The sequence below is a fragment of the Choloepus didactylus genome, chromosome 23, assembly GCF_015220235.1.
Source record: "Choloepus didactylus isolate mChoDid1 chromosome 23, mChoDid1.pri, whole genome shotgun sequence".
In the NCBI taxonomy this organism is placed as follows: domain Eukaryota; kingdom Metazoa; phylum Chordata; class Mammalia; order Pilosa; family Megalonychidae; genus Choloepus; species Choloepus didactylus.
The window spans coordinates 3,403,847-3,428,752 of record NC_051329.1 but is presented as its reverse complement, the minus strand read 5'-3'; the positions used below and the strand labels follow the sequence as shown (position 1 = coordinate 3,428,752).

General features: G+C 46.4%; 1 protein-coding gene across 1 annotated transcript in view; it reads right to left on the bottom strand.

Moving 5' to 3' along the window:
- The window catches only part of TMEM132D (transmembrane protein 132D), a 675,237-nt gene that overhangs the window by 96,251 nt on the left and 554,080 nt on the right, over window positions 1–24,906 (bottom strand). The window contains exon 5 of the mRNA XM_037817364.1: window positions 18,416–18,559. Within this exon, the coding sequence (XP_037673292.1) occupies window positions 18,416–18,559 (144 nt within the window). The remainder of the gene's footprint in view (window positions 1–18,415; window positions 18,560–24,906) is intronic.

Here is a 24,906-nt window from a genome sequence, read left to right as displayed (position 1 = left end):
TGGTAGTCTTTGCTTAACTGTTCCCCATAGTCCTAAGGTGGTATTGTACCTTCAATTCTCAGCCGACACTGCCCCTGCCAGGAGCAAGGTTGAAAGAGAGGCTGTTGGCTAATTTTGTCCTGGGCAAGCTGAAACAGTAGCTGCCCTCAGAGCCGGGACCCAGTGATCTGAATTTGCTTATCAAAAGCCACGATCAGTGCTGGGCTATGTCCTCCCCCACCCTTCCCACTGTTCTTGTAAATGAGCCATCCTTCAGCAAACTGTTCCCGACAGTCCCTAGAAGGCACCATATCTCTAAATCACCCCCACTTCCACCTCTGTTGGGGGCTGGGTTGAAGCAGAGGCTGTCAACCACTTTTGCCCAGGGCTGGTTGAAATTCTAGCTCAGAGCCAGGACCCAGTGATCCAAATTCACTAATCAAAAGCCATGATCAGTGCTTAGCCATGCCCGCCCCTGTTCCTGGGGAAGAGTACTTTTATTTCCAGGCAGGGACTGGATCCCAGGGTGGCCCACCACAAGCGTGGGAGGTAGGCACAGCCTCTGCAGCATGGAGAGTTGTACTCACAGCTCTTCACTGTGGGTTGTCAGTCTTCCCTCCTGCCCTTCCCTGGATGTGCACGGTGCTCTCCTGGTTCCCAGATCCTCCAAATGGTTGTTTCAGGCAGGTCCTGGCTGTTTACTAGCTGCCCTGGAGGATGGACTGAGTCCTGGAGCTCCCTGCTCAATCATCTTTATCTCTTCATAACCTCTCTTGAACTGTGAGTCCCTGAAGTCTTAATCTGACCCTGTACAGAAAATCTATTTCCATGTACAGTGGAGGCTGAAATGCTTTCCCTCTGATCTTCACCAGTATCCAAAATATTGTTCTTGGCTGGGATTCTTATGACTCCCAGTGTCCTTAACTGTGTCCAGATCTGCTGGAGAGGCCCTGTCCTTTCCTAGAACTGACCTCTGGACCCTCCACCGCAATCAATTTGTCAAAAGAAATGTTGCTTATAGACTTGAGGGTCCAAAGAGCAGTCTGCTGTTGGCATCTGGGACACAGTGATTCTTTTCACTGACTAGTCCCACTCCCTCCAAAGCGAGAAGTCTACTTCACTGGTTTAATACGGAAGGGCACAAAGCTTGTTTTCCTTTATAGTCCCAAACCCTCATTATACCTCCTGGTACTCTCTCTCTCTCCTTGGATCAAAGCCTTCCCCTCAGGGGAGAGATGACAGAAGCTTCTATAACTCACCTTAATATAAAAATCAAGACTCTGTGGCCAGCTCTTGCATGAGAGCAGCTGTCAGTGCCAGACCCAGAACAACAAATAATGAAAAACATACCCCTTTTGGATAAGTCTAACCTCTAATTTGTGGTTTTATTGTATATTTTTGCCATCCTTTTCTCTCCCCGTTGGTTTTAACTCTGTGGTATCAGAGCACAGGGACATGCCTCTGGTTGGGTACTAATTATCTCCTGCTATCTTTGTTAATGACATTTTCTGGTATAAATTGGGGTTTAATCACAGAGGTACACTGCACACTAAGATACATTTTAAATGTGATGTGCGAGCTGATGGCTGCGTGACTCATTTTAGCCCAACGGAGGTTTGAGTCCTAAATCATCATGCAAAACACTAACACTCCAACCTTGGGATTTAAAAGAAAAGTACAACAGCTTTATGCCAACTACATGTGTCCTGTACATGAGACACAGCCTCTAACTGCCTGAGTGTTCCTGTGTGTGACAAACAAGAGAAAAGGCCCCCTTCAGTCTCACTCACATAGCAGCTTCTTAGATAAGGCCCTGTCCATCAACAAAGGCTGGCAGAGCTCCTCCTGGGCACCAGGCATTGTTCCAGGCACCGAGCAGTCAGCAGTGATCAAAACCCACAAGTCCCTTCCATCACAGGAAAAGACAACGAACAACAACAAAAAGACACAAGTGAAAAATACAGTAAGGTCATGGTGATAAGTATTGTGATGAAAAATAAAGCAGAGAAGGGGGTGGGGGAGCACCAGAAGATAGGGGTGGAAGGCACTGTTTAATGAGGACACTGGAGTCAAGACCTGAAGGGAGGGAGGGAGGGAGTTCTCTGTGCACCTGCAGAAGAGAGAACTGCAGGCGCGCAGGTCCTGAGGCAGAGGGATGCCCACGAGGTCCAAGCATCATCAAGAAGGCCAAGGGGCAGGAGGGAGAGCAGTGGGAGATGAGGCAGAGCGGTAAGGGGACAGGGTGAAAGACCTTACAGACAGCCGCAAGGAATCGAGCTTTTACTTTGAGTGAGATGAGAAGGCAGGAGAGGATCTGAGTGGAGAAGTGAAATGATCTGCCCTGTATTTTAGAAGGATCATTTTGATAGCAAGTTTGGGAATAGCTTTTGTGATGGGGGACAAGTTCAAAAGCAGCAACACCAGAGAGGAGGCTAGGAGAAAGTTCATTTTGCCCTCCAACTTTGATCCCACTTATCTTGTTCTAAATAATTAAACCTGGAAAGGGTCTGAGAAGATATTCTTGAAATTAGAAATAGAGCTAAAGGAATAGTCTGACTTATAATACGAATTTACAATTAAAGCACTCATTACTTTTACAAAACAATGCAGAATCAACATTTGCCACCACAATGTTATCACCCCCATTTTACAGATGAAGAAACTGAGGTGCAAAGAGTTTACATATCCAGCCATAGTTTCCATTGTTTATAAATGTGAGAGCCCGGATTTAAAGATAGGCAATGTGGCGCAGGAGCCTAAACTTTTTAAGCACCATTTTATATTCTTTTCACACAGCAACTGTCAGGGAGGCTGTGGTGGTCGCTGCTCCCTTTAAGAAGGGGCGTATGTTTGCTGCAGTCACCACTACTCCCTGCTTCTTAAATGATTCAAGTTATCTCTTGGCCCTTGTATTCTGGACTTAGGATGCGTGGTCTAAATGGTCTCCAATTTCCATATGTAAATTCTATGTAAACGAAGGCAGCACAGCGGAGGTTATGTAGTTTCTTTATCTAGGTCCAAGATGACAAACAGGTTTCACCTCTTATGTCCCTGACTGACAGCGTTGAGAATGATTGCCAGGCTTGCCTCTGAGCTCTACAGAAAGATGTGCCGATTTGACTAGTGATGTCTGCCATGGTCATGCTATTGGTGTGGGGCATGGGGTTGGTGCTATTCTAGGCTAACTCAGGATATAAGCAAAGGTTGGCTTTCTTCTCTGACCCATTTTACCCCATTTTTTCCAGTTATCCCAGTGTTCCATGTGCTGGTTTGTATATATTATGTCCCCCAGAAAAAGCTGTGTTCTTTGATGCAGTCTTGTGGGGGCAGATGTATTAGTGTTGATTAAGTTGGCATCATTGGATTAAGTTGTTTCCATGGAGATGTGACCCACCCAACTGATTAGATAATTTCCGTGGATGTGTGGCCCCACCCATTCAGCATGGACCTTGATTAGTTTACTAGAGCACTACATAAGAGCTCAGATAGAAAGAGCTTGCTGTTGCAACTTACAGAGACATTTTGAAGATGGTCATTCAAAGCAGTTTTGCTGATGCTTTGGAAGTACTAGCCCAGAGTTTGCCCTGAGAAGCTGACACAGAGACATTTTGGAGAATGCCATTTTGAAATGCAAGCAGACATCAGCCACATGCCTTCCCAGCTAAGAGAGGTTTCTGGATGCCAACAGCCTTTCTCCAATGAAGGTACCCTATTGTTGATGCCTTACCTTGGACACTTTATGGCCTTAGGACTGTAACTTTGTAACCAAATAAACTCCCTTTATAAAAGCTAATCCATTTCTGGTGTTTTGCATAACGGCAGCATTAGCAAACCGGAACATCCCAGGAGGCAGAATCTCTGCTTGTTCTCATTTTGCCTATCAATGAGGGAAGGGACCTAAGAAGCTCATTCTGACAAGTTTCTGGGAATTAGCACACATAGTCTCTCCCAGAGGTATAGTCATGTTACAAAGGATGGCAGGGAGGGTTATGTCTCAGTTCTTTGGCACGACGTCTTGCTGGAAGGATGGCAAGCATCCCAGGGGTGTGATTTCTGGCTGGGGGAGCAGGGTCCCAGCACAGCACATAGACATCACCCATGGAGGACGGGCCTGCTCAGATTCTCCAGCAGGGTTGGCAAACTTTCTCTGTAAGGGGCTGGATAGTGAATATTTCCAGATTTATGGGCCCTATGGTCTCTGGCAACTACTCAGCTCTGTCATTGTAGTGAGAAAGCGGCCAGAGACAATATGCAAATGAATGGGCGTGGCTGTGTGCCGATTAAACTTTATTTATGGAGACTGAAATGAAACTCTCATATAATCTTGTGTCACTTCTGCCATTGAAACGCGAAAACAGCCAGAGACGATAGTAAATGAATGGGCGTGCCGAATCCAGCCCTGCAGCACGCATGGTTTCCAGCCCCTATTCCAGAAGGTGAGTGACAGGGTTAATGGATCAGGACATGGAAATGGGGACCATGGGTCTCGGCCTGCAATAAGATATCAAAACTTTCTGTGCCTCGATTTTCTAATCTGAATAATAGGGATAAAAATCTATTTCAGAGATTGTTGGGAGGATTAAAGTAGTCAGTGCTTACCTGTTGTGGAAATAGCACCACATAATGTTAACACACTCCTATTTCTATTTTTATTGCTCTAACACTTCTACCTCCCTACCTTTAACATGTATCAGGAGTCAAGTGGCTGCTCACAATTCTGAAATTGTGAATTAGACTTTAGAAATTGAAAGAAGCAGGTAGAGGGACACACCTGAGATCTGAAAGATGTTCCTATGTATGAGGTAGAGAAATACTGTTTTCCGTAAACTGAAGCCTTAATTTCCAGTTGAGCAATGGGAAATTCGGACATTAGCAAGCCAATTCCAGGGTGTCCAAATAGAATGCCACGACAGAAATACAGCAGATGCATAAGCAACTTTTATGCCATTGAGCTCATGGGCTCCTTCTCTCCCTCTCTCTCTGTCTCCATTACGAATCCACGAGAGTCTGTGCCAGATGGAAGGCAGACAAATACAGCCGATTCCCACACACAGAGTGCAGTTTCACCCTACTCTTTGGCTACAGATTCCATTACAATATGCGACATTTGTCTGAAAATGACCACCCACCGGCTACAAGAGGGACTGAAGAAAGTGTCTATCAGAAGGCCAGTCGAATACGTTATTCCTGTCAAACAGAGCCCAAGAGTTACTCATTCACTAAACAAAAAGTGCGTCTCTGGTATCAGCATTTCAAAGGAATCGTCTTCCTGAGCGGAGGATGACGCGGTTTTGCAGTCAGTGTGCTTCGCACGCGTTCCTCCCTGCAGGGCCCACGGGAAAGGCCACCAGAGGAGGCAGCGGGGCTCGGCGAGGCACCGTCATCCTTGGAGCATCTCTGTTCCTTCACTGATATTTAAGAAGCCACTTGGCTACACTCTTGAGATGGGGACAATTCAATCAGGAATAAAGGATCAGCAGACTGAGGAAAATAAGGGGGATGTAATTAGGGCTCTCCCTCCTGGTGGCTCTCTCTGTGGCTGTTCAGATGAGTGGAAGGCCAGCAGGATTTCCGGAAGAAAACTGAGGCATGTGTCCGATTTCCCACTGCTCCTTCTCTCTTCAGAAACAAGGGGACCGTGGACACGAGCCAGACACTCTGGTCCCTGCACAAAAGCACCCCATCCAGGAAGCCGTGGGTCTGTCCTCTTCTGCTCTTCTCTATCTCTTCTCTCTCTCTCTTTCTCAGCTTGCTGAGCTGCTGTCCTTCCACCCTCGAAACTACACTCCTTCCTTTCTCGGCAGCTCTGCCTTGATCAGCCATAGGAGAATATGTTGGGTTTTATTAAGCCCAGTTTCCAGCTGGTGGGGGACACCCTGGTAGAGAAGCAAGGACTGGCCCCAAGGCTGCCAAACTACTGTAAGATGACGCCAGCAGCCACCGGAGACGGTAAAGCAGGTCCACTGGGTTCAGCCGTGACCGGGGAGGGATAGAAGCCGCCTGCCCTTATCAGTGGTGCATTTCTGAGATATTAGGTAGACTCTGATCTGTTTAGGATTCATGAATGAACACTCGAAACCATAAGTGGCAAAAACCAACCTAGACAACTTTTCAGGAGTCATACTTGAGCTCCAAACAGTGTTCTGTCCAAGGTGTGAAGTATAACTGGCTTTGAGATAGAGCAGCTGTCTCCCAGTGCTACTTCAGGGGTTCTCAAAAGACCCCCAGCTCCAAAACTCTCTCATTCCTCTATGTTTCTTTTGCTGCAGAGAACCCACTACCTTTTTCTGTGTAACATCCTCCAAATCTGCCCCTGGGGGAATGTCCCCTCTTCCACTTTCAGTTCATGTGCTTTGGGGTGACCACGGGTTATGGTCCCTGGTATGGTGCTTGGTACAAGGGTATGGAGATGACCCAGATAGGACCCCTCAGAGTACTTTCTAGTACTTGTAAAGGAACAGCCTAGAAGACACAGATTCTTTTCTCCTGGAATTGAGGCACCCATCTGGCAACCTCAAGGGCCACGTGTGGGAGAATGGATCTCACACAGAAGAAAGAGTGCCTACAGGTGGGAGGAGAGACAGAATGTTCTGGTGATATCTTTTGAGGTTCTGGATAAAACACCCTTAAGCTTGCCCCCAACTCTGGACTTTTCAGTTACGTCAGCCAACATTGTAATTAAAAAAATAATATATATATATATAAGCTGGTGTAGGTGGGATTTTCTTTAATTTTCAATCAAAGAATCAGACAGATACTTCTGCTAACATCTGAAATGCTTCCACTGGAGACTCAACGCTTTCTTAAAAAATAGAAGCCTCCTCGGGAAGCCTAAGATGACAAGCCTTTCACGTAATTTACAGTTCAGTGTGAATGAGTTTTCCAGCGGGTTTCTTGAGAGCAGGATTCCCTGGATGGAGGAGAAAGCATGAGCTTATGGGGCCTCGGGCTAGGAAGAAACAGAAGGCAAACAAAAGGACGGGGCGCTTGAAGGCAGACCCTGCCTGTTCAGGGGGTTTCTGGGAGCACGCACAGGTGGTGGAGACACTTCTCCAATCACCCCTTGGCGTTCTTCCTCAAGGGCCCCCAAATGACATTAAAGCATTATAAATAGCAGATGACTTTTTGTGAACATCTGTGATTCACAGAGCAGCACCGTGACAGCTGGAGGCTGTGGGCTTTGATTTTTAAGTTGTGCACCGGGCCGCGAGCTCCTGGTCGATGTGAAGCAGAACGCAGTGAGCCGCTCCACTGCCCCTAGGTCCTCTGTATACCTGGGGATGATTCATGAACCCCAGGACTATTTGAGCCATTCTGGCCTCTCGAGGGTATAAATACAAGTTAGGTTTTGTACTTAGGATAGCCTGGTATTATCAACCCAACCCAAACTGATCAAAAATGGAAGGTGTGGCCTCATGGGTTGGAAAAGTCCAGGGGTGCAGCTGCTGGGATTCCGGCCCTTGACCAGGGTCATAAGGGTGCCATCTTTCTGCCTGTTGGTTCTGACTCCCTTCATGTTGTTTTTCTTTCCCTGGTGGGCTCCCTTCTCCAGATGACACTGAGTAACACCACTGTATCCTCCCGGGGGCAACAACAAAGAGAACAATTCCTTCTCAGGAGTCCAGCCAAAGCCTCCAGGTTGCATCTCACTGGCTCTGACTGGACAGTGTGACTGCATGAGGAAGACAAGGAAGAGAAGGAAAGGAAAGGAAAAAAAATGACAATAAAAGGAGCTGGGGATCTGGGTGCCCCTGGGAGCCACTAGAACTCAACCCCATAGGGTGGCTCCTTTGGAATGGTGTTGAACGCATGGTCCCTCTGAAGGTTGGAGATGGTGGGGTTTATCCACTGCCTCTACTCTCATCTTGGGTGAGGTTGCCCCTGGGAGCCCTCTACTTCCTGGGAGTGCTGAGAAAGGTCTCCCAGCTTTGGAAATATCCCCACCACAGGGCAGCCAAGGGGCTTGGTAGGTCCTTGAGGTGGAGTATGCCCAGCAGCCTGCCCAGGGACTGGCCACTTCAGTGGTAGCTGGAATCACATGAGGGCCAAAGAGATGTGGCCACCGGGCACAGACAGCCTCTCGGACAACCTTCCTGCATGTTGCTTCCACTGCCTGCGAGGTCGTTCCGTGCCTTGGATGCACAGTCCTTCATGATTCAGCTCTAGTGCTTCAGAGAACCCTTCTGTGATCAACTACAGGTTTCCTCTTCAGCATTTCCTGGTCATCACAGTATTGCTCATCATTCACTCAGCGTTTACTGAGCACCGACTCCAGGCCTAGCATTGTGGTACGGAGGACGGTACAGCAGTGACAAAGTGACAGAAGCAGCACTGCCCTCCCAGAGTGCAGACAAGACACACTAAATTACAAACATATAGAGAACTGTAAGGAAGCACATGCTATGGAGGAGAGTTAAGCAGGGATGGGGAGAGGCAGTCTGGGGGTGTGTGTGGGAACTGTCCAGATGCTGCTCAGGCAGGGCCTTACTGAGAAGATGGAGAGAGCCAAGCCAGGGAGACAGCTGAGTAGAGAGCTGGAAGCAGGGTGAGGGCTGAGAGCACCTGTGCTTTTAGAGGAACAGCAGAGAGACCAGTGTGGGTGGCTCAGAGAGCACGAGAGGGGGTGAAGTCAGAGGTCGGGGGCAGCGAGAGCAAGAGGGAGCGAGGTCAGAGGGAGAAGGCTGGGGTGGCAGACAGGGTGGGACTTTGCATGCCTGGTGCTACGGGCTGAATCTTGTCCCCCACAAGGACATTTTCAAGTGCTAACCTGAAGTCCTGGGGGTGGGATTCTGTGGAAATGAGACCACCCTGGGTCGGATGGGCCTTAATCCTCAGGGCTGGCATCCTTCAGAGCAGGGGCAACTGAGCACCCTGGAGGTGAGCAGGAGACAGAAGGAGGCAGACGGCCGTGTGGCAGAAACAGAGACCGCCTGACAGCCAGCCCCCACCAGAGCGCTACAGACTTCGGAGAAAGGGTGGCCTTTTGACACCCCAGTTTTGGATTTCTAGCCTCCTAAACTGCGAGGCAATGAATTCCTGTTGTTTAAGCCAGCTAGTCTGTGGTATTTGTTACAGCAGTCCTGGCAAACTGAGACATCTTGCAAAAACTTTGGCTTTTCTTTTTTTTTTTTTTTTTTTTTTTTTTTATCCTTGTTTGTCTTTTTTCTTTTTTTTTTTTTAATCATCATTTTATTGAGATATATTCACATACCACGCAGTCATACAAAACAAATTGTACTTTCGATTGTTTACAGTACCATTACATAGTTGTACATTCATCACCTAAACCAATCCCTGACACCTTCATTAGCACACACACAAAAATAACAATAATAATAATTAGAGTGAAAAAGAGCAATTGAAGTAAAAAAGAACACTGGGTACCTTTGTCTGTTTGTTTCCTTCCCCTACTTTTCTACACATCCATCCATAAACTAGACAAAGTGGAGTTTGGTCCTTATGGCATTCCCAATCCCACTGTCACCCCTCATAAGCTACATTTTTATACAACTGTCTTTGAGATTCATGGGTTCTGGGTTGTAGTTTAATAGTTTCAGGTATCCACCACCAGCTACCCCAATTCTTTAGAACCTAAAAAAAGGTTGTCTAAAGTGTGCGTAAGAGTGCCCACCAGAGTGACCTCTCGGCTCGTTTTGGAATCTCTCTGCCACTGAAGCTTATTTCATTTCCTTTCACATCCCCCTTTTGGTCAAGAAGATGTTCTCCATCCCACGATGCCGGGTCTACATTCCTCCCCGGGAGTCATATTCCACGTTGCCAGGGAGATTCACTTCCCTGGGTGTCTGATCCCACGTAGTGGGGAGGGCAGTGATTTCACCTTTCAAGTTGGCTTAGCCAGAGAGAGAGGGCCACATCTGAGCAACAAAGAGGCATTCAGGAGGAGACTCTTAGGCACAAATACAGGGAGGCCTAGCCTCTCCTTTGCAGCAACCGTCTTCCCAAGGGTAAAACTTATGGTAGAGGGCTCAACCCATCAAACCACCAGTCCCCTATGTCTGTGGTCATGTTAGCAACCATGGAGGTGGGGTAGGCGAATACCCCTGCATTCTCCACAGGCTCCTCAAGGGGGCACTACATCTTTTTTTTTTTTTTTCCTTGTTTGTCTTTTTTCTTTTTTTTTTTTTTTTAACTTTCCCTTCTTTTTTAAATCAACTGTATGAAAAAAAAGTTAAAAAGAAAACAAACATACAATAAAAGAACATTTCAAAGAGACCATAACAAGGGAGTAAGAAAAAGACAACTAACTTAAGATAACTGCTTAACTTCCAACATGTTCCTACTTTACCCCAAGAAAGTTACATAATATAGCTACATTTCAGTGAACTTGTTCCTACTACATCCATCAGAAATTAACAGACCATAGTCATTTCTGGGCATCCCCAGAACGTTAAATAGCTTATCTGTTCTTCTTGGATTATTGTTCCCCCTTCCTTAATTGCTCTCTACTGCTAGTTCCCCTACATTCTACATTATAAACAATTTGTTTTACATTTTTCAAAGTTCACATTAGTGGTAGCATATAATATTTCTCTTTTTGTGCCTGGCTTATTTCGCTCAGCATTATGTCTTCAAGGTTCATCCATGTTGTCATATGTTTCACGAGATCGTTCCTTCTTACTGCCGCGTAGTATCCCATCGTGTGTATATACCACATTTTATTTATCCACTCATCTGTTGAAGGACATTTGGGTTGTTTCCATCTCTTGGCAATTGTGAATAATGCTGCTATGAACATTGGCGTGCAGATATCTGTTCGTGTCACTGCTTTCCGATCTTCCGGGTATATACCGAGAAGTGCAATCGCTGGATCGAATGGTAGCTCTATATCTAGTTTTCTAAGGAACTGCCAGACTGACTTCCAGAGTGGCTGAACCATTATACAGTCCCACCAACAATGAATAAGAGTTCCAATTTCTCCACATCCCCTCCAGCATTTGTAGTTTCCTGTTTGTTTAATGGCAGCCATTCTAACCGGTGTTAGATGGTATCTCATTGTGGTCTTAATTTGCATCTCTCTAATAGCTAGTGAAGCTGAACATTTTTTCATGTGTTTCTTGGCCATTTGTATTTCCTCTTCAGAGAACTGTCTTTTCATATCTTTTGCCCATTTTATAATTGGGCTGTCTGTACTATTGTCATTGAGTTGTAGGATTTCTTTGTATATGCAAGATATCAGTCTTTTGTCAGATACATGGTTTCCAAAAATTTTTTCCCATTGAGTTGGCTGCCTCTTTACCTTTTTGAGAAATTCCTTTGAGGTGCAGAAACTTCTAAGCTTGAGGAGTTCCCATTTATCTATTTTCTCTTTTGTTGCTTGTGCTTTGGGTGTAAAGTCTAGGAAGTGGCCGCCTAATACAAGGTCTTGAAGATGTTTTCCTACATTATCTTCTAGGAGTTTTATGGTCCTTTCTTTTATATTGAGATCTTTGGTCCATTTTGAGTTAATTTTTGTGTAGGGGGTGAGGTAGGGGTCCTCTTTCATTCTTTTGGATATGGATATCCAACTCTCCCAGCCCCATTTGTTGAAAAGACCATTATGGCTCAGTTCGGTGACTTTGGGGGCCTTATCAAAGATCAGTCGGCCATAGATCTGAGGGTCTATCTCTGAATTCTCAATTCGATTCCATTGATCTATATGTCTATCTTTGTGCCAGTACCATGCTGTTTTGGCAACTGTGGCTTTATAATAAACTTCAAAGTCAGGGAGTGTAAGTCCTCCCACTTCGTTTTTCTTTTTTAGAGTGTCTTTAGCAATTCGAGGCATCTTCCCTTTCCAAATAAATTTGATAACTAGCTTTTCCAAGTCTGCAAAGTAGGTTGTTGGAATTTTGATTGGGATTGCATTGAATCTGTAGATGAGTTTGGGTAGAATTGACATCTTAATGACATTTAGCCTTCCTATCCATGAACATGGAATATTTTTCCATCTTTTAAGGTCCCCTTCTATTTCTTTTAGTAGAGTTATGTAGTTTTCTTTGTATAGGTCTTTTACATCTTTGGTTAAGTTTATTCCTAGGTACTTGATTTTTTTAGTTGCTATTGAAAATGGTATCTTTTTCTTGAGTGTCTCTTCAGTTTGTTCATTTCTAGCATATAGAAACATTACTGACTTATGTGCATTAATCTTGTATCCCGCTACTTTGCTAAATTTGTTTATTAGCTCTAGTAGCTGTATCGTCGATTTCTCAGGGTTTTCTAGATATAAGATCATATCATCTGCAAACAATGACAGTTTTACTTCTTCTTTTCCAATTTGGATGCCTTTTATTTCTTTGTCTTGCCGGATTGCCCCGGCTAGCACTTCCAGCACAATGGTGAATAACAGTGGTGACACCGGGCATCCTTGTCTTGTTCCTGATCTTAGAGGGAAGGCTTTCAGTCTCTCAGCATTGAGTACTATGCTGGCTGTGGGTTTTTCATATATGCTCTTTATCATGTTGAGGAAGTTTCCTTCAATTCCTACCTTTTGAAGTGTTTTTATCAAAAAGGGATGTTGGATTTTGTCAAATGCTTTTTCAGCATCTATTGAGATGATCAATTGATTTTTCCCTTTCGAGTTTTTAATGTGTTGTAGTACATTGATTGTTTTTCTTATGTTGAACCATCCTTGCATGCCTGGAATGAACCCCACTTGGTCATGGTGTATGATTTTTTTAACGTGTCTTTGGATTCGATTTGCAAGTATTTTGTTGAGGATTTTTGCATCTATATTCATTAGGGAGATTGGCCGGTAGTTTTCCTTTTTTGTAGCATCTTTGCCTGGTTTTGGTATTAGATTGATGTTAGCTTCGTAAAATGAGTTAGGTAGTGTTCCATTTTTTTCAATGTTTTGAAAGAGTTTGAGTAAGATTGGTGTCAGTTCTTTCTGGAAAGTTTGGTAGAATTCCCCTGTGAAGCCATCTGGCCCTGGGCATTTATTTGTGGGAAGATTTTTGATGACTGATTGGATCTCTTTGCTTGTGGTGGGTTGGTTGAAGTCTTCTATTTCTTCTGTGGTCAGTCTAGGTTGTTCATATGTTTCCAGGAAATTGTCCATTTCCTCTACATTATCCAGTTTGTTGCCATACAGTTGTTCATAGTATCCTCTTATAATTTTTTTAATTTCTTCAGGATCTGCAGTTATGTCACCTTTTTCATTCATTATTTTGTTTATATGGGTCTTCTCTCTTTTTGATTTTGTCAGTCTAGCTAGGGGCTTGTCAATCTTGTTGATCTTCTCAAAGAACCAACTTTTGGTGATATTTATCCTCTCTATTGTTTTTTTGTTCTCTATGTCATTTATTTCTGCTTTAATCCTTGTTATTTCTTTTCTTCTACTTGGTTTAGGATTGGTTTGCTGTTCATTTTCTAGCTTCTTCAGTTGATCCATTAGTTCTTTGATTTTGGCTCTTTCTTCCTTTTTAATATATGCGTTTAGTGCTATAAATTTCCCCCTTAGCACTGCTTTTGCTGCATCCCATAGGTTTTGGTATGTTGTGTTCTCATTTTCATTCATCTCTATATTTTAGCAATTTCTCTTGCTATTTCTTCTTTAACCCACTGATTGTTTAGGAGTGTGTTGTTTAACCTCCAGGTATTTGTGAATTTCCTAAGTCTCTGATGGTTATTGACTTCTAATTGTATTCCATTGTGGTCAGAGAATGTGCTTTGAATAATTTCAATCTTTTTAAATTTATTGAGGCTTGTTTTATGTCCCAGCATATGATCTATTCTGGAGAAAGTTCCGTGAGCACTAGAAAAGTATGTGTATCCTGGTGATTTGGGATGTAATGTCCTGTAGATGTCTGTTAAATCTAATTCATTTATCAGATTGTTTAGGTTTTCAATTTCCTTATTGGTCTTCTGTCTGGTTGATCTATCTATAGGAGAGAGTGATGTGTTGAAGTCTACCACAATTATTGTGGAAACATCAATTGCTTCCTTTAGTTTTGCCAGTGTTTCTCTCATGTATTTTGTGGCACCTTGATTGGGTGCATAGACATTTACGATTGTTATTTCTTCTTGCTGAATTGCCCCTTTTATTAGTATGTAGTGGCCTTCTTTGTCTCTCAAAACATCCCTGCATTTGAAGTCTATTTTATCTGAGATTAATATTGCTACACCTGCTTTCTTTTGGCTGTAGCTTGCATGAAATATTTTTTTCCATCCTTTCACTTTCAGTTTCTTTGTGTCCCTGTGTCTAAGATGAGTCTCTTGTATGCAACATATTGATGGTTCATTTTTTTTGATCCATTCTGCGAATCTATATCTTTTAATTGGGGAGTTTAATCCATTTACATTCAACGTTAAAACCGTGAAGGCATTTCTTGAATCGGCCATCTTATCCTTTGGATTATGTTTGCCATATTTTTCCCTCTCTCTATTAATATCCTTTATTGTACCCATACCGAATCTCTTTAGTACTGAACCTTTCTCCAAGTCTCTCTGTCCTGTCTTTGTTTCTCTGTCTGTAGGGCTCCCTTTAGTATCTCCAGTAGGGCAGGTCTCTTGTTAGCAAATTCTGTCAGCATTTGTTTGTCTGTGAAAAATTTAAGCTCTCCCTCAAATTTGAAGGAGATCTTTGCTGGATAAAGTATTCTTGGCTGGAAATTCCTCTCACTCAGAATTTTAAATATATCGTTCCACTGCCTTCTTGCCTCCATGGTGGCTGCTGAGTAGTCACTACTTAGTCTTATGCTGTTTCCTTTGTATGTGGTGAATTGCTTTTCTCTTGCTGCTTTCAGAACTTGCTCCTTCTCTTCTATGTTTGACAGTGTGATCAGTATATGTCTCGGAGTGGGTTTTTTTGGATTTATTCTATTTGGAGTTCGCTGAGCATTTATGATTTGTGTATTTATGTTGTTTAGAAGATTTGGGAAGTTTTCCCCAACAATTTCTTTGAATACTCTTCCTAGACCTTTACCCTTTTCTTCCCCTTCTGGGACACCAATGAGTCTTATATTCGGACGTTTCATATTATCTATCATATCCCTGAGGTCCATTTCGAGTTTTTCAATTTTTTTCCCCATTCTTTCTTTTATGCTTTCATTTTCCATTCTGTCATCTTCCAGGTCACTGATTCGTTGTTCAGCTTCCTCTAGTCTTGTACTATGAGTGTCCAGAATCTTTTTAATTTGGTCAACAGTTTCTTTAATTTCCATAAGATCATCCATTTTTTTATTTAGTCTTGCAATGTCTTCTTTATGCTCTTCTAGGGTCTTCTTGATTTCCTTCATATCCCATACTATGGTCTCATTGTTCATCTTTAGTTCTTTGAGTAGCTGCTCTAGGTGCTGTGTCTCTTCTGGTCTTTTGATTTGGGTGCTTTGGCTTGGGTTATTCATATCGTCTGGTTTTTTCATATGCTTTATAATTTTCTGTTGTTTTTGGCCTCGTGGCATTTGCTGAACTTGATAGGGTTCTTTTAGGGTTTGTAGACCTATTGAAGTCCTTATCTCTAATTTATCAGATCTACAGCTTCGTGGAGTACACTTTCTCTAACTAACCAGCAGGTGGCGTCCACGAGCTACCTGTTCTCCACAAGCCAGATCTCCCCTGCTTAGCCTTTTTGGTGAGTGGGGGAGTGAGTCTTGTGGGGCCCAATTGGTGTACCAAGCTTGCGTGTGTAGTTGGTGTTGCCTGCCCTGTATGTGGGGCGTGTTTCTGGGCAGTCGGGGAGGGGGGGTGGCCCTAACAATCAAATGTCCCTGATGATCCTAGAGTTTTAAAGCTGCTGCAATAGTCTAATCCTTCAGTTCAGTCCTGCCACAGTTTGTCTCTGCCACTGACCCACAAGTCTTTGGTATTGGCGTATGGCTCCTGAGACTTGCAAGTGGGCCCCTCTTCCAGGCTGTGCACCCCGGGTCCTCTGTTGAGGGATGACTGTGCTATGTCACAGGTGAGTGCCGTCCCCCCAGGGCAGTTCTGGGCTGCTGGGCTGTGTAGGGAGGCTCCCAGTCTGCTCAAATGATGGCTGAATGGGGCTTTGTTAATTCACACTGCTCCACCTTCCCAGCTCTGGGACATTCAGCTGAGGTTGCAGGGAAGGCTAATGTCCACGCCCAGTTTTGTGGTGTGTGCCTGTTATTTGAAGCACTTCCGTCACACTGGGTTGTCTGGGGCAGCTCTGAGCTATGGGGCTGGCGATGGGCAGGAGTGTTTCCTGTCCACCAGGATGGTGGCTGTGAGTGGACACCCCCCTTTTCTTGGGAAGTTGTGTTGTTTAGTGAATTTTCTCAGCCACTGGATTATTGCCTTTTGTCTCAGAGCTCTCTTAGTTCTGCTCTTGACTTGACGTGCCCAAATTGCAATTCTTTGAAGCTTTCTGTATTGAGCTTCTTAGAGTAATTGTTTTAGAAAAAGCAAAAAGGATTTAAAAAAAAAAAAAAAAAAAAAAACGGCCCTCCTCAGAGATCTAATGGGTTATTGAAATGCTAATAGACAAAGCAACCAGGGCCATTAAGGAAAGGTGCACAGGGCAGAGAGATCAGCTTTGCTTCGGGATTTGCATATGTGCCTCAAGGCCTGAGCTCCACCCTTCCCCTTTCTGTGTTCACCAGAACTCCAAAAATCCTCTGCTTTTATTTTGGAGTTTTTCGTGTTGTTTTTTTTTTCTATGCCTGTCTCCTCTGTGCTGGGCTGGCTGCTCTCAGAGTCTCTGGTGTCTGGTCTCAGTCTATCTATGGTTGGAGTTTGAATCAGTAGAATGAGTTTCCGATAAGAGCAGCCACTGCAGTTCTCCCTTCTCCTTCCCGGAGCTGACAGCCCCTCCTCCCCCGGGACTGAGCCTGGCAGGGAGGGGCGCGGGTCCCCTGGCCGCAAAAACTTACAGATTTCGCTGATCTCAGCAGTTCCACGTTTTCATGAGTGTTGTATGAAGTATGCCCAAAGACAGATTGCTCTGTGGTGTCCAGTCCACGCAGTTCCTGGCTTTTTACCTACTTTCCTGGAGGAGTAACTAAAACTTACAGCTCACCAGTCTGCCATCTTCGGCTTTTCTTTTGAGATGGAGGAGAAGCCAGTGGATGGTTTTGAACAGAGGAATGATGTGATCAGACCTACATTTTGATCACACTGGTGGCTGCCTTCAAAAGAGTCTGGGAGAGGAGGTGCAGGGGCAGGGGTAGATGTCAGAACACCAATGAGGAGTTCTTGCATTGATTGACGGGAGATTGATGGTGGCAATGGGCTAGGGTGGTGGCCAAGTTGATGGTGAAGGTTGGACTCAGGATATATTTTGAAAGCACTGCCAACAGGTTCTCCTCAAAGATTTGATGTTAGGTGAGAGAAAGAAAAACCAAGGATGAGCCAACGTGTTGGCCTGAGCAAGCTAGAAGGATAGAGCAGTCACACATCAGAGTTGAGAAGGCTCTGGAATCTGTGGGTTGGTGTGCTGTGCTACATAACGAATTGCACTGTCTGGTGTTCTCACGTCTCTGCCTTCTCTCTGAGCTCTTTAAGGACAGCAGCTGGGCCTCTAATTTTGCAGCCCTGCTATCTTTTAGAGCATGTGGCACAAGTGAAGGGTTCATTTGTGTTTGCTGCCTGCTTTCTAAGTGGGTGGACAAGCCCCCTGATCGGGCACTTCAGCACACAGAGGCTAAAGCCACCCCCACTGGCACAGGTGGGGGATGCACGCCGCCCGCTTCTGGGGTCGTGGGGAGAGGAGTGGGCTGGCCCTTGCGAAGGCTTTCCCACCATCCTGGAGTGTGGGCTCCCAGGAGAAGCCCAGCTACCAGCGGCTTCCCGGCTCCAACTCCGGAGTGGGCAGCTGCAGCCAGACAAGCCCGTTTGCCCCCCGCCGCCTGGAAGTGTGTTTCAAGGGTTCCGGCACAGGGAGACTCAGGGTCCCTGGGCCCAACACTTCTCCCTGCCTGCCTTTGTTTTGAATCATTTTTGCAATCAATTTAGAAAGCGAAAGAAGAATCCAGGAGGAAGGAAGGAGTCGACAGAATGTAAATGAGGGAGGAGAACTGTTCACCCAGGTCCCTGATTCACAGAGAATTTTGTGGATTGGGCCGGGAGAATGGGAAAGGCATCCTCTCTTTCTCCCTTGGCCATGTTGTAAATCAAAGCTGGTCATAACAGCACACTCCACGCCGCACTGATCCCACCCGAGCACTCTGTGTGAGAAAGTCATCGCAGGCGGGGGCTGCACACGCAGCTGCATGGGCCTGGGGTCTGGCTCCCGCTCCCTGCCCCGGGCCTCTATTGCCGCAGAGGTCCCCGAAATCACCCCACAGCCTCCTCCAGAGGCATTCTGCAAACACAGAGGGTCCAGAGAAAGCGTCACAGACCAGGACTCGCCAGTTTTCCTGTTCTCCTTTTAGGTAGGGAGAATCTCTTGATAACCGAGCGGGAGGGGAGGGGCCCGCGGCACCGGAGGGATGCCAGGCTGGCAGCGGGTTTCCGCGGGGACAGGAAGGTGTCAACTTGCCTTAATCACGTCTTCATCAGATGATCTGCACTCCACGGACTCCAGCAGATCCGCCACCGAGCCGTCCTCCTCCACGGAGACCACCCGCACCGGAACTGCCACCGTCTTGCCGGTGAGGATGGCGGTGTTCAGGATTTCCGCCTCCTGGAAGAGCAAACACACCCTCCGTCACATCCCCTCGAAAGCAGCAGCCTGCCCTGCCGCTGCCTCCTTGCAAAGCACAAGAGCCCGCGTCCAGCCTCAGAAAGCCTGGCGCCCTCCTGCAGCCGGGCGCTCTGGTGGCCCAGGTGTCTGCCGGGAGAGAATGACAGGGTACAGTGTGTGGAGGCAGGGGGAGCAAATTTATTATTATTATTATTTATTACATGTATGCATCTGGCAGACTCTCACATAAACTTTCCTACATGCACCGCTTTAAGTGCTGTGCGAACACCGAGCCTTTTAATCCTCTTTGCACCCTCATGGGGCAGTCATTATTATTCTTCCCATTTCATAGATGAGGACACAAAGGCAAAGAGAGGCTGTGTAACTTGTGCAAGTTCACACAGCCGGCAAGTGGCGAGGCCGGGATTTGAACCCCAGCCGAGAGCTTCCCACGTGGCATCTCTCTCTTGGTGCGCCCACACCTGCCCTCAGGTATGGAGATAAAACTCTGGAGGCTTTTCAAGTGGCAGAGGCTCAGGGGATCATTTGAGCCCATTTTCTTGGATGGAAAACTCCAAGTCCTGAGGACCAGGACGCCTGAGCTGGACTCGGAACCCCCCGGCCCAGGCTTGGCACCAGCCTCTCCCGCTCCCGTCGTGGCTGCTGCTTCAGGGGAAGGTGAGGCCGGGAGGCTCTGCCCAGGGGACGCAGCTCCCCATGCGGCCTGGAGGTGCACACAGGAGATGGAATCGGGCCTGGAGACCGTGTCTGCCTGGAGGCCGTCTAAACGTAAAGACCCTGCCCAGATTCACTCAGCTTTGCCCCAGAATGTGGGCTCAGTGTTGCCAGACCCAGTCTGTGGAGATAAGGTGGGAGATCCAGGGCTTTGTGTGCAGTTTCTCCATGCTTCACATGATGAAAACTAATGTAAAGACTTGCGTGTGGCGGACGAAAGACAGATTTGTCAGAGGTCCTCCCGTCAGCAGGGGCTGTTTCCCCTCCTGGTTAACCAGTAGAGAAGAGTAGGGGGCTGTCGGAGCAGGTCTGGGCTTTAAAGGGCCTGGCAGGCTCTGGCTTGTGCCCAAGGAACCCTGAGCCACTACTCAGAGGCCCGTGGCCTGCGGACCGAGCTCGTGGGGTGGGAGGGGCTCAGCCACCCCACAGGGGAGGCGTCTCGGTCCAGGCAGACCCCGCTTGGCACCCATCCTGGGGCTCAAGAGTCACCAGTCGTAGCCCAGGATGGTCTTTTTTCAATTCCAGTTTCCAATGCACCATGTGCCAACTGTGTCCCTAAGGCATCTTTTAGCACACTGCTGAATTTCTCCTCTAGGTTTAAACCAAACAGGCCAATTCTTGATAGAACCACAAAAAGTCTGGATGGGAGCTGGGATCTGGTTGGGAGGCTTTATACCACTTTTAGAGATGGGCTTGTGCAGACCCCTGTTAACTTCATTGCCATGTGGAATTTAAATGCCTGTGAGCCGCACGCCAGCAGGAGAAATAGATGTTTATCACCCCAAATTACATAACCATTCTCCTTATGCTAACTTGATATTTCCTAAATAAGATCTTAGGTTTCCTTTATAGTACCAGGCTCATCTTATAACTCACTCATTTCATGTAGCCTTTGGATATGACACTAATTTTTTTTTTCCATTATTTTAATTCTACAAGACAAGACTCCATTTGGAATGTTCCTGAATTTCAAAGACCATGCCTTCAACTGTCTGAGCAAGGAGGGCCTCCAAATGCCCCACTGCCTACGTGCACACTTTTTCCTCTGTGAATGCCCAGCCCAATCTGATTTTATTTTGGGTAACAACATAGTAAAAGAAATGAAGGGGCAACCTCAGAATGTGCTGATACTCCCTGCTGTCCCTGGGAAGGAAAAAGCACACAGATCTTTCTGCTCTAAAGGGCATGTATGGTCACGCTTTGCAGAGGAGGGGAGAAATTCTCTTTACTGCCCAGTGTCATCACTTTCACCACCGGTTTCAGGGACAGCACGCTTGCCCATAGATGGCGGAAACCTAAGGGGTGTCCCTGTACCAACAGTGAAAGCCAAAAGGGCCTTTAAGGCGCTCACACACTCAGCCTAGCATGATGAGAAGCGGCGCCGAGAATATCGGAGGAGCAGCTGTGAGTCCATATGTCTGGGGAGTCTTCTCACCCTCCGAATAGACGCAGCGTTCTGCCAACCAGGACCCCGGTGGGATGAGTGTCGGCTCTCGGGCTCGGTATTTCCCTGCCTTCTCGGTGAATTTCCATTTTTTTTTTTTTTTAAATCAGGAATCTTCTCCCCTGCCTGAATTGGCTTTTTGCAAGAGGTGAGAGCTGTGTGGAGGGAATCCCAGAAGTCTTCAGGTAAGAAGAGGACAATGGAGATTTCCGTTTGGTGGCGGAAGCGCCTGCATGGCCTCTCCTTGGGTTGTGATCTAGGACTCCTCTGACCGCTGGCCCCCATGAAACCCTCGGAAGCGTGCCCACCGTCTGCATGGCTGCGTTCCCCGTGGCGCTGCCTCGCTCCCTTCAGCTAATCGTGGTCCTGACTGGCCTCTCCGCACACCCCTCCGGCCCCCTGGACATCCTGCGCTCTCTGGGAAGGCGCTGCCAGGCCTGGGACAGCACCGGGGCAGAGCCTCAGGCTCTCAGAGGCCTAGGAGCGGGTGGAGATCAGAGGAGCAGCTGCCCTGCAGCTCCGAGGCGCCGACAGCCACGTCAGAGCGCCCAGCTCCTCTTCTTTGGACCTGACTCACTGTCATCTACTGCAGGGGAAAATAACTGGAGAAATAATGCCCCCGTCTTGGTTTGTGCCCCCTGGGAATAAATCCCAGGACAGGATTCGAGGGTAATTTATTTGGAAGGGGTAGGAAACTTCAGTCAGGGAGCAGGGAAGAGATACAGGGAAGGGGAGGTAGCCAAGAAAGCATGGAGCTAAGCCAGCAACCACAGCGGATTCTGGAAGCTTAATCTTCAGGCACTGAAATGTATTATGAAATATATTCTATAGTCTCTCTCTGTATGTATGTATAGAATATATTTCCATATGTTTTCCTGCAGGGAAATGGTGCAAAATTCACACCCAAGAATAATTCCACGGAAGGGCGGAGGGAGCTGGGGAACTTCTGCGTCAGCTCCCGGCACGACTGGGGACGGCCCCTGAGGTTTTAAGGCAGAAAAGTCTCTCACCCAGCGGCTGCCTGGGTGATTCCGGTCAGGTGGCTTCACTCTCAAGGCCTAGTTCTCTCCGCCGCACACTGGGGATAAGACCACCACGTGCCCTAAGAGTTCCGTGGCCTCGCAGAGAGTTGAGAATGGTGCTCTCTCGTGTGCTGGCTGAATGAACAGAAGAGAACGATGACCGAGTGAAAACGAGGAATGGTGTGGATGCTTGGTGCAGCCTCACGCTAACTGCTGCCTCCAAACACATTTCAAGGGAAAACTAAGCTCTTGTTTATTTTAAGCCATTGTTTCCTGTGTTCAGCTATGCATAGCAAAATGCAATCCTGAGTGATGCAATGCGGAAGCGGGGGATCCTCATTGCTTCCTATTGGTCTTAGGCTGAAACTATCAATTTAAATTGCAGTATTATCAATAACGAGAAAAAAGAAAACCAACTTCTGTGCTTCCAACCTTACCATGGCCCCTTTAGGGATGACTTGCCTTAAAAAACATTATTAGAGAAGTTGTAGGTTTACAGAAAAATCGTGCAGAAAGTACAGAGTTCCATATACATTCCCTCACACCCGCAGTTTTCCCTATTATTAACACTTTGCATTAGTGGGGTATTTTGTTACAATTGATGAACCAATATTATTATAATTATACTATAACTGTAGTCTGTATTTTACATTAGGGTTTACTGTGCTGTACAGTTGTGTTTTTTTTTTTTAATTTTTACTCTGGTAACATTTATATAATCTACAATTTCCCATTTTAACCACTTCAAATATACACTTCAGTGGAGTTATATGCATCGACAATGTGGTGCCACCCTCACCACCGGGGAGGAAACTCAGTATTTGATGTCTCAGAAGCCCAGCGGCTGAAGGTGGAAAGTGGCCTGGAGTATCAGAGAAAGGTGTGTGTGACCCTGCTGGGACTGCCCACCCCAGTGGAGGGCAGAGGAGGGCAACGAGGGTGCTGGAGACATCCATTCCAGAAACGGACCGAGCTTGGATAAAGTTGCTCCAATGTGGCGGGCAGAATTTCCCACAAGAATGTACCAGACAAGCACTTTACTGACTTTTTAAAGGAACACACCTGGCTGTGCTCATTTGCCTGGAGACGTGGGCAGCACCTGCACTAATTTAAGCAGCAGGTTTTGGAAGTCATGCTGCTTCACTCATGCACTTACAATCCGGGAGGGGCTGACAGCTCACTTTTAAATGCTCCGTTGAACTAAGGACACAGACTGGGCGATGTTCCCACAGTCCATCAAGGGTAGAAGAATCACACACCCGGGATCAAGGCTCTGCACAGACAGGACTGACACCATCTCGGGAGCTAACTCTGGGAGCACAGCAGAGATTCACTGACAATTTACAACATTCTTATTCTCTTCCTGAGACTTAGGCAACTTCCTGTGTAGCTAATATTTGTTTTCTAAAATACGCACTCCATTTCCCACATTTACCCATTCTTCAAAATATCTTGGAGATGATATGTTAAAGAAATAGTGCATAAACCAGAGCTCTCGGTTGCAGATGACAGAATCCACATTAGTGGACTTAAGCAGAAAAGGGTTTGTCAGGGAAACAGGCACAGCACTGCCTTGCTGACAGGGCTGAAGAAACCTTCCAGCCCCAGATGGTGGCCTGGACCATGGGGAGGGCTCCACCGAGGAGCTGCTGCTTCTGCCAGTTCAAGCAGCTGGTTCCAGACCGCCCTGCCTCTGCCACAGCTGGGCCAGCACAGCGGAGGCCCCACTCATGTTCTCCCCCACCTGCAGGTCCCCTTCCCCACACAGGGGCACCCACTTGGGGACTGACTGTGAAGCCTGCACCCTCATGGACACTTCGCTGTCTCTCAAAAGAGGCCGAGTAAAGCAGGTTTTGGGAATTTGCGTCGAGAAGATAAGATTTACACCGTGGGGAGTTTACATGTGGTGGGGGTATCTTCTGAGAACCTACAAATGATAAGTTTTCCAATCCATATAGTAACATTATACATTCTGGCATTTTCCTAATGTTAAAGCACAAAAAGGCATATTCTATCATCTCTTTCAAATTAAAATCTTACAATGTTGGTTTTATTTACCCTTCTACTCTCTATGCCATCTCCCAGTGACTCAAAGGATTGGTCCCTGATAATATTCTTTTCCATAACAAACTAAATTCTAAAAGATCAAATGTCAAAGGGATATGATAGGAGCAAATTTAAGTTTCAAGGCAAAATAAATTCCCTGCTTAAAGACAGAGGCCCAAATCAGCTATGAAAATGATGCCCCACCCCTCACTCTAAGATAGTATATCCAGGGGCGATATTTAAAATATGAAAAAGACACATGGCGTGGGTACTGACCCATCAGCAGGGATGCCTGATCATTTGGGCTGGACCCTGGTGTGTGCCCTGCAAGATGCCCTCCAGCTTACGGCAGAGAAAGGCAGGCTCAGCAAACAGGCCATTTGCTTCTCCATATTTCCCAGTTCCTTGGAAAGGTGAATAAGTCTAGCCACTGAAAGGGGAGGGGAGAGGCGGTTGGTAGTTCTCGGCCGAGGCAGTAATGCATCCACGCTCAAGTTTCAATTTTTTCTTATCATCTGCCATGGCAACTGAGGAGGCTGCACGTTCCAGGTAGAGCAGCCACAAGGTACTGTTATCTGCAGGACTGTGTGGAGGAGAGCATCCTACCGACCCGTGTAAAGTAGGAAGTAAATACAATTTTCATGTCTTAAGGCAGCGAGAGTTTGGAGCTACTTGTTACTGCAATATAACCTATTCTGTCCTGACTAATCCACAGCAACACTTTCCACCTTTAGCTGCAAGAACAACAAAATTATTCAATGAATTCTGGACTATCCCACAAGCCACACTAGATTGCACAGATAGGAAAACTCAACATTTCCTGCACAAGCTGGTGGCTGGCGCTCCGTCACCCAGACAAGTGCGATGATCTCAGTCCTAAGGAGCTTGGCCAGACCCAGCCTGCGTCACCACGGACAACTGACATCCTTCGGCAGCAGTGCTCTACCCGGATGTGTTTTCTTAACTGTGGTTAATTTCTTAAATCTTTTCAATTCATTTCCCAACAAAGATCAGTACCCTAATAAATAAAACAATGATTCCTCATCCTGCCTTTGTCTCTTGCTTATTTGGCCAAGCTCTGTTATTTCAGTGCCCCCTCC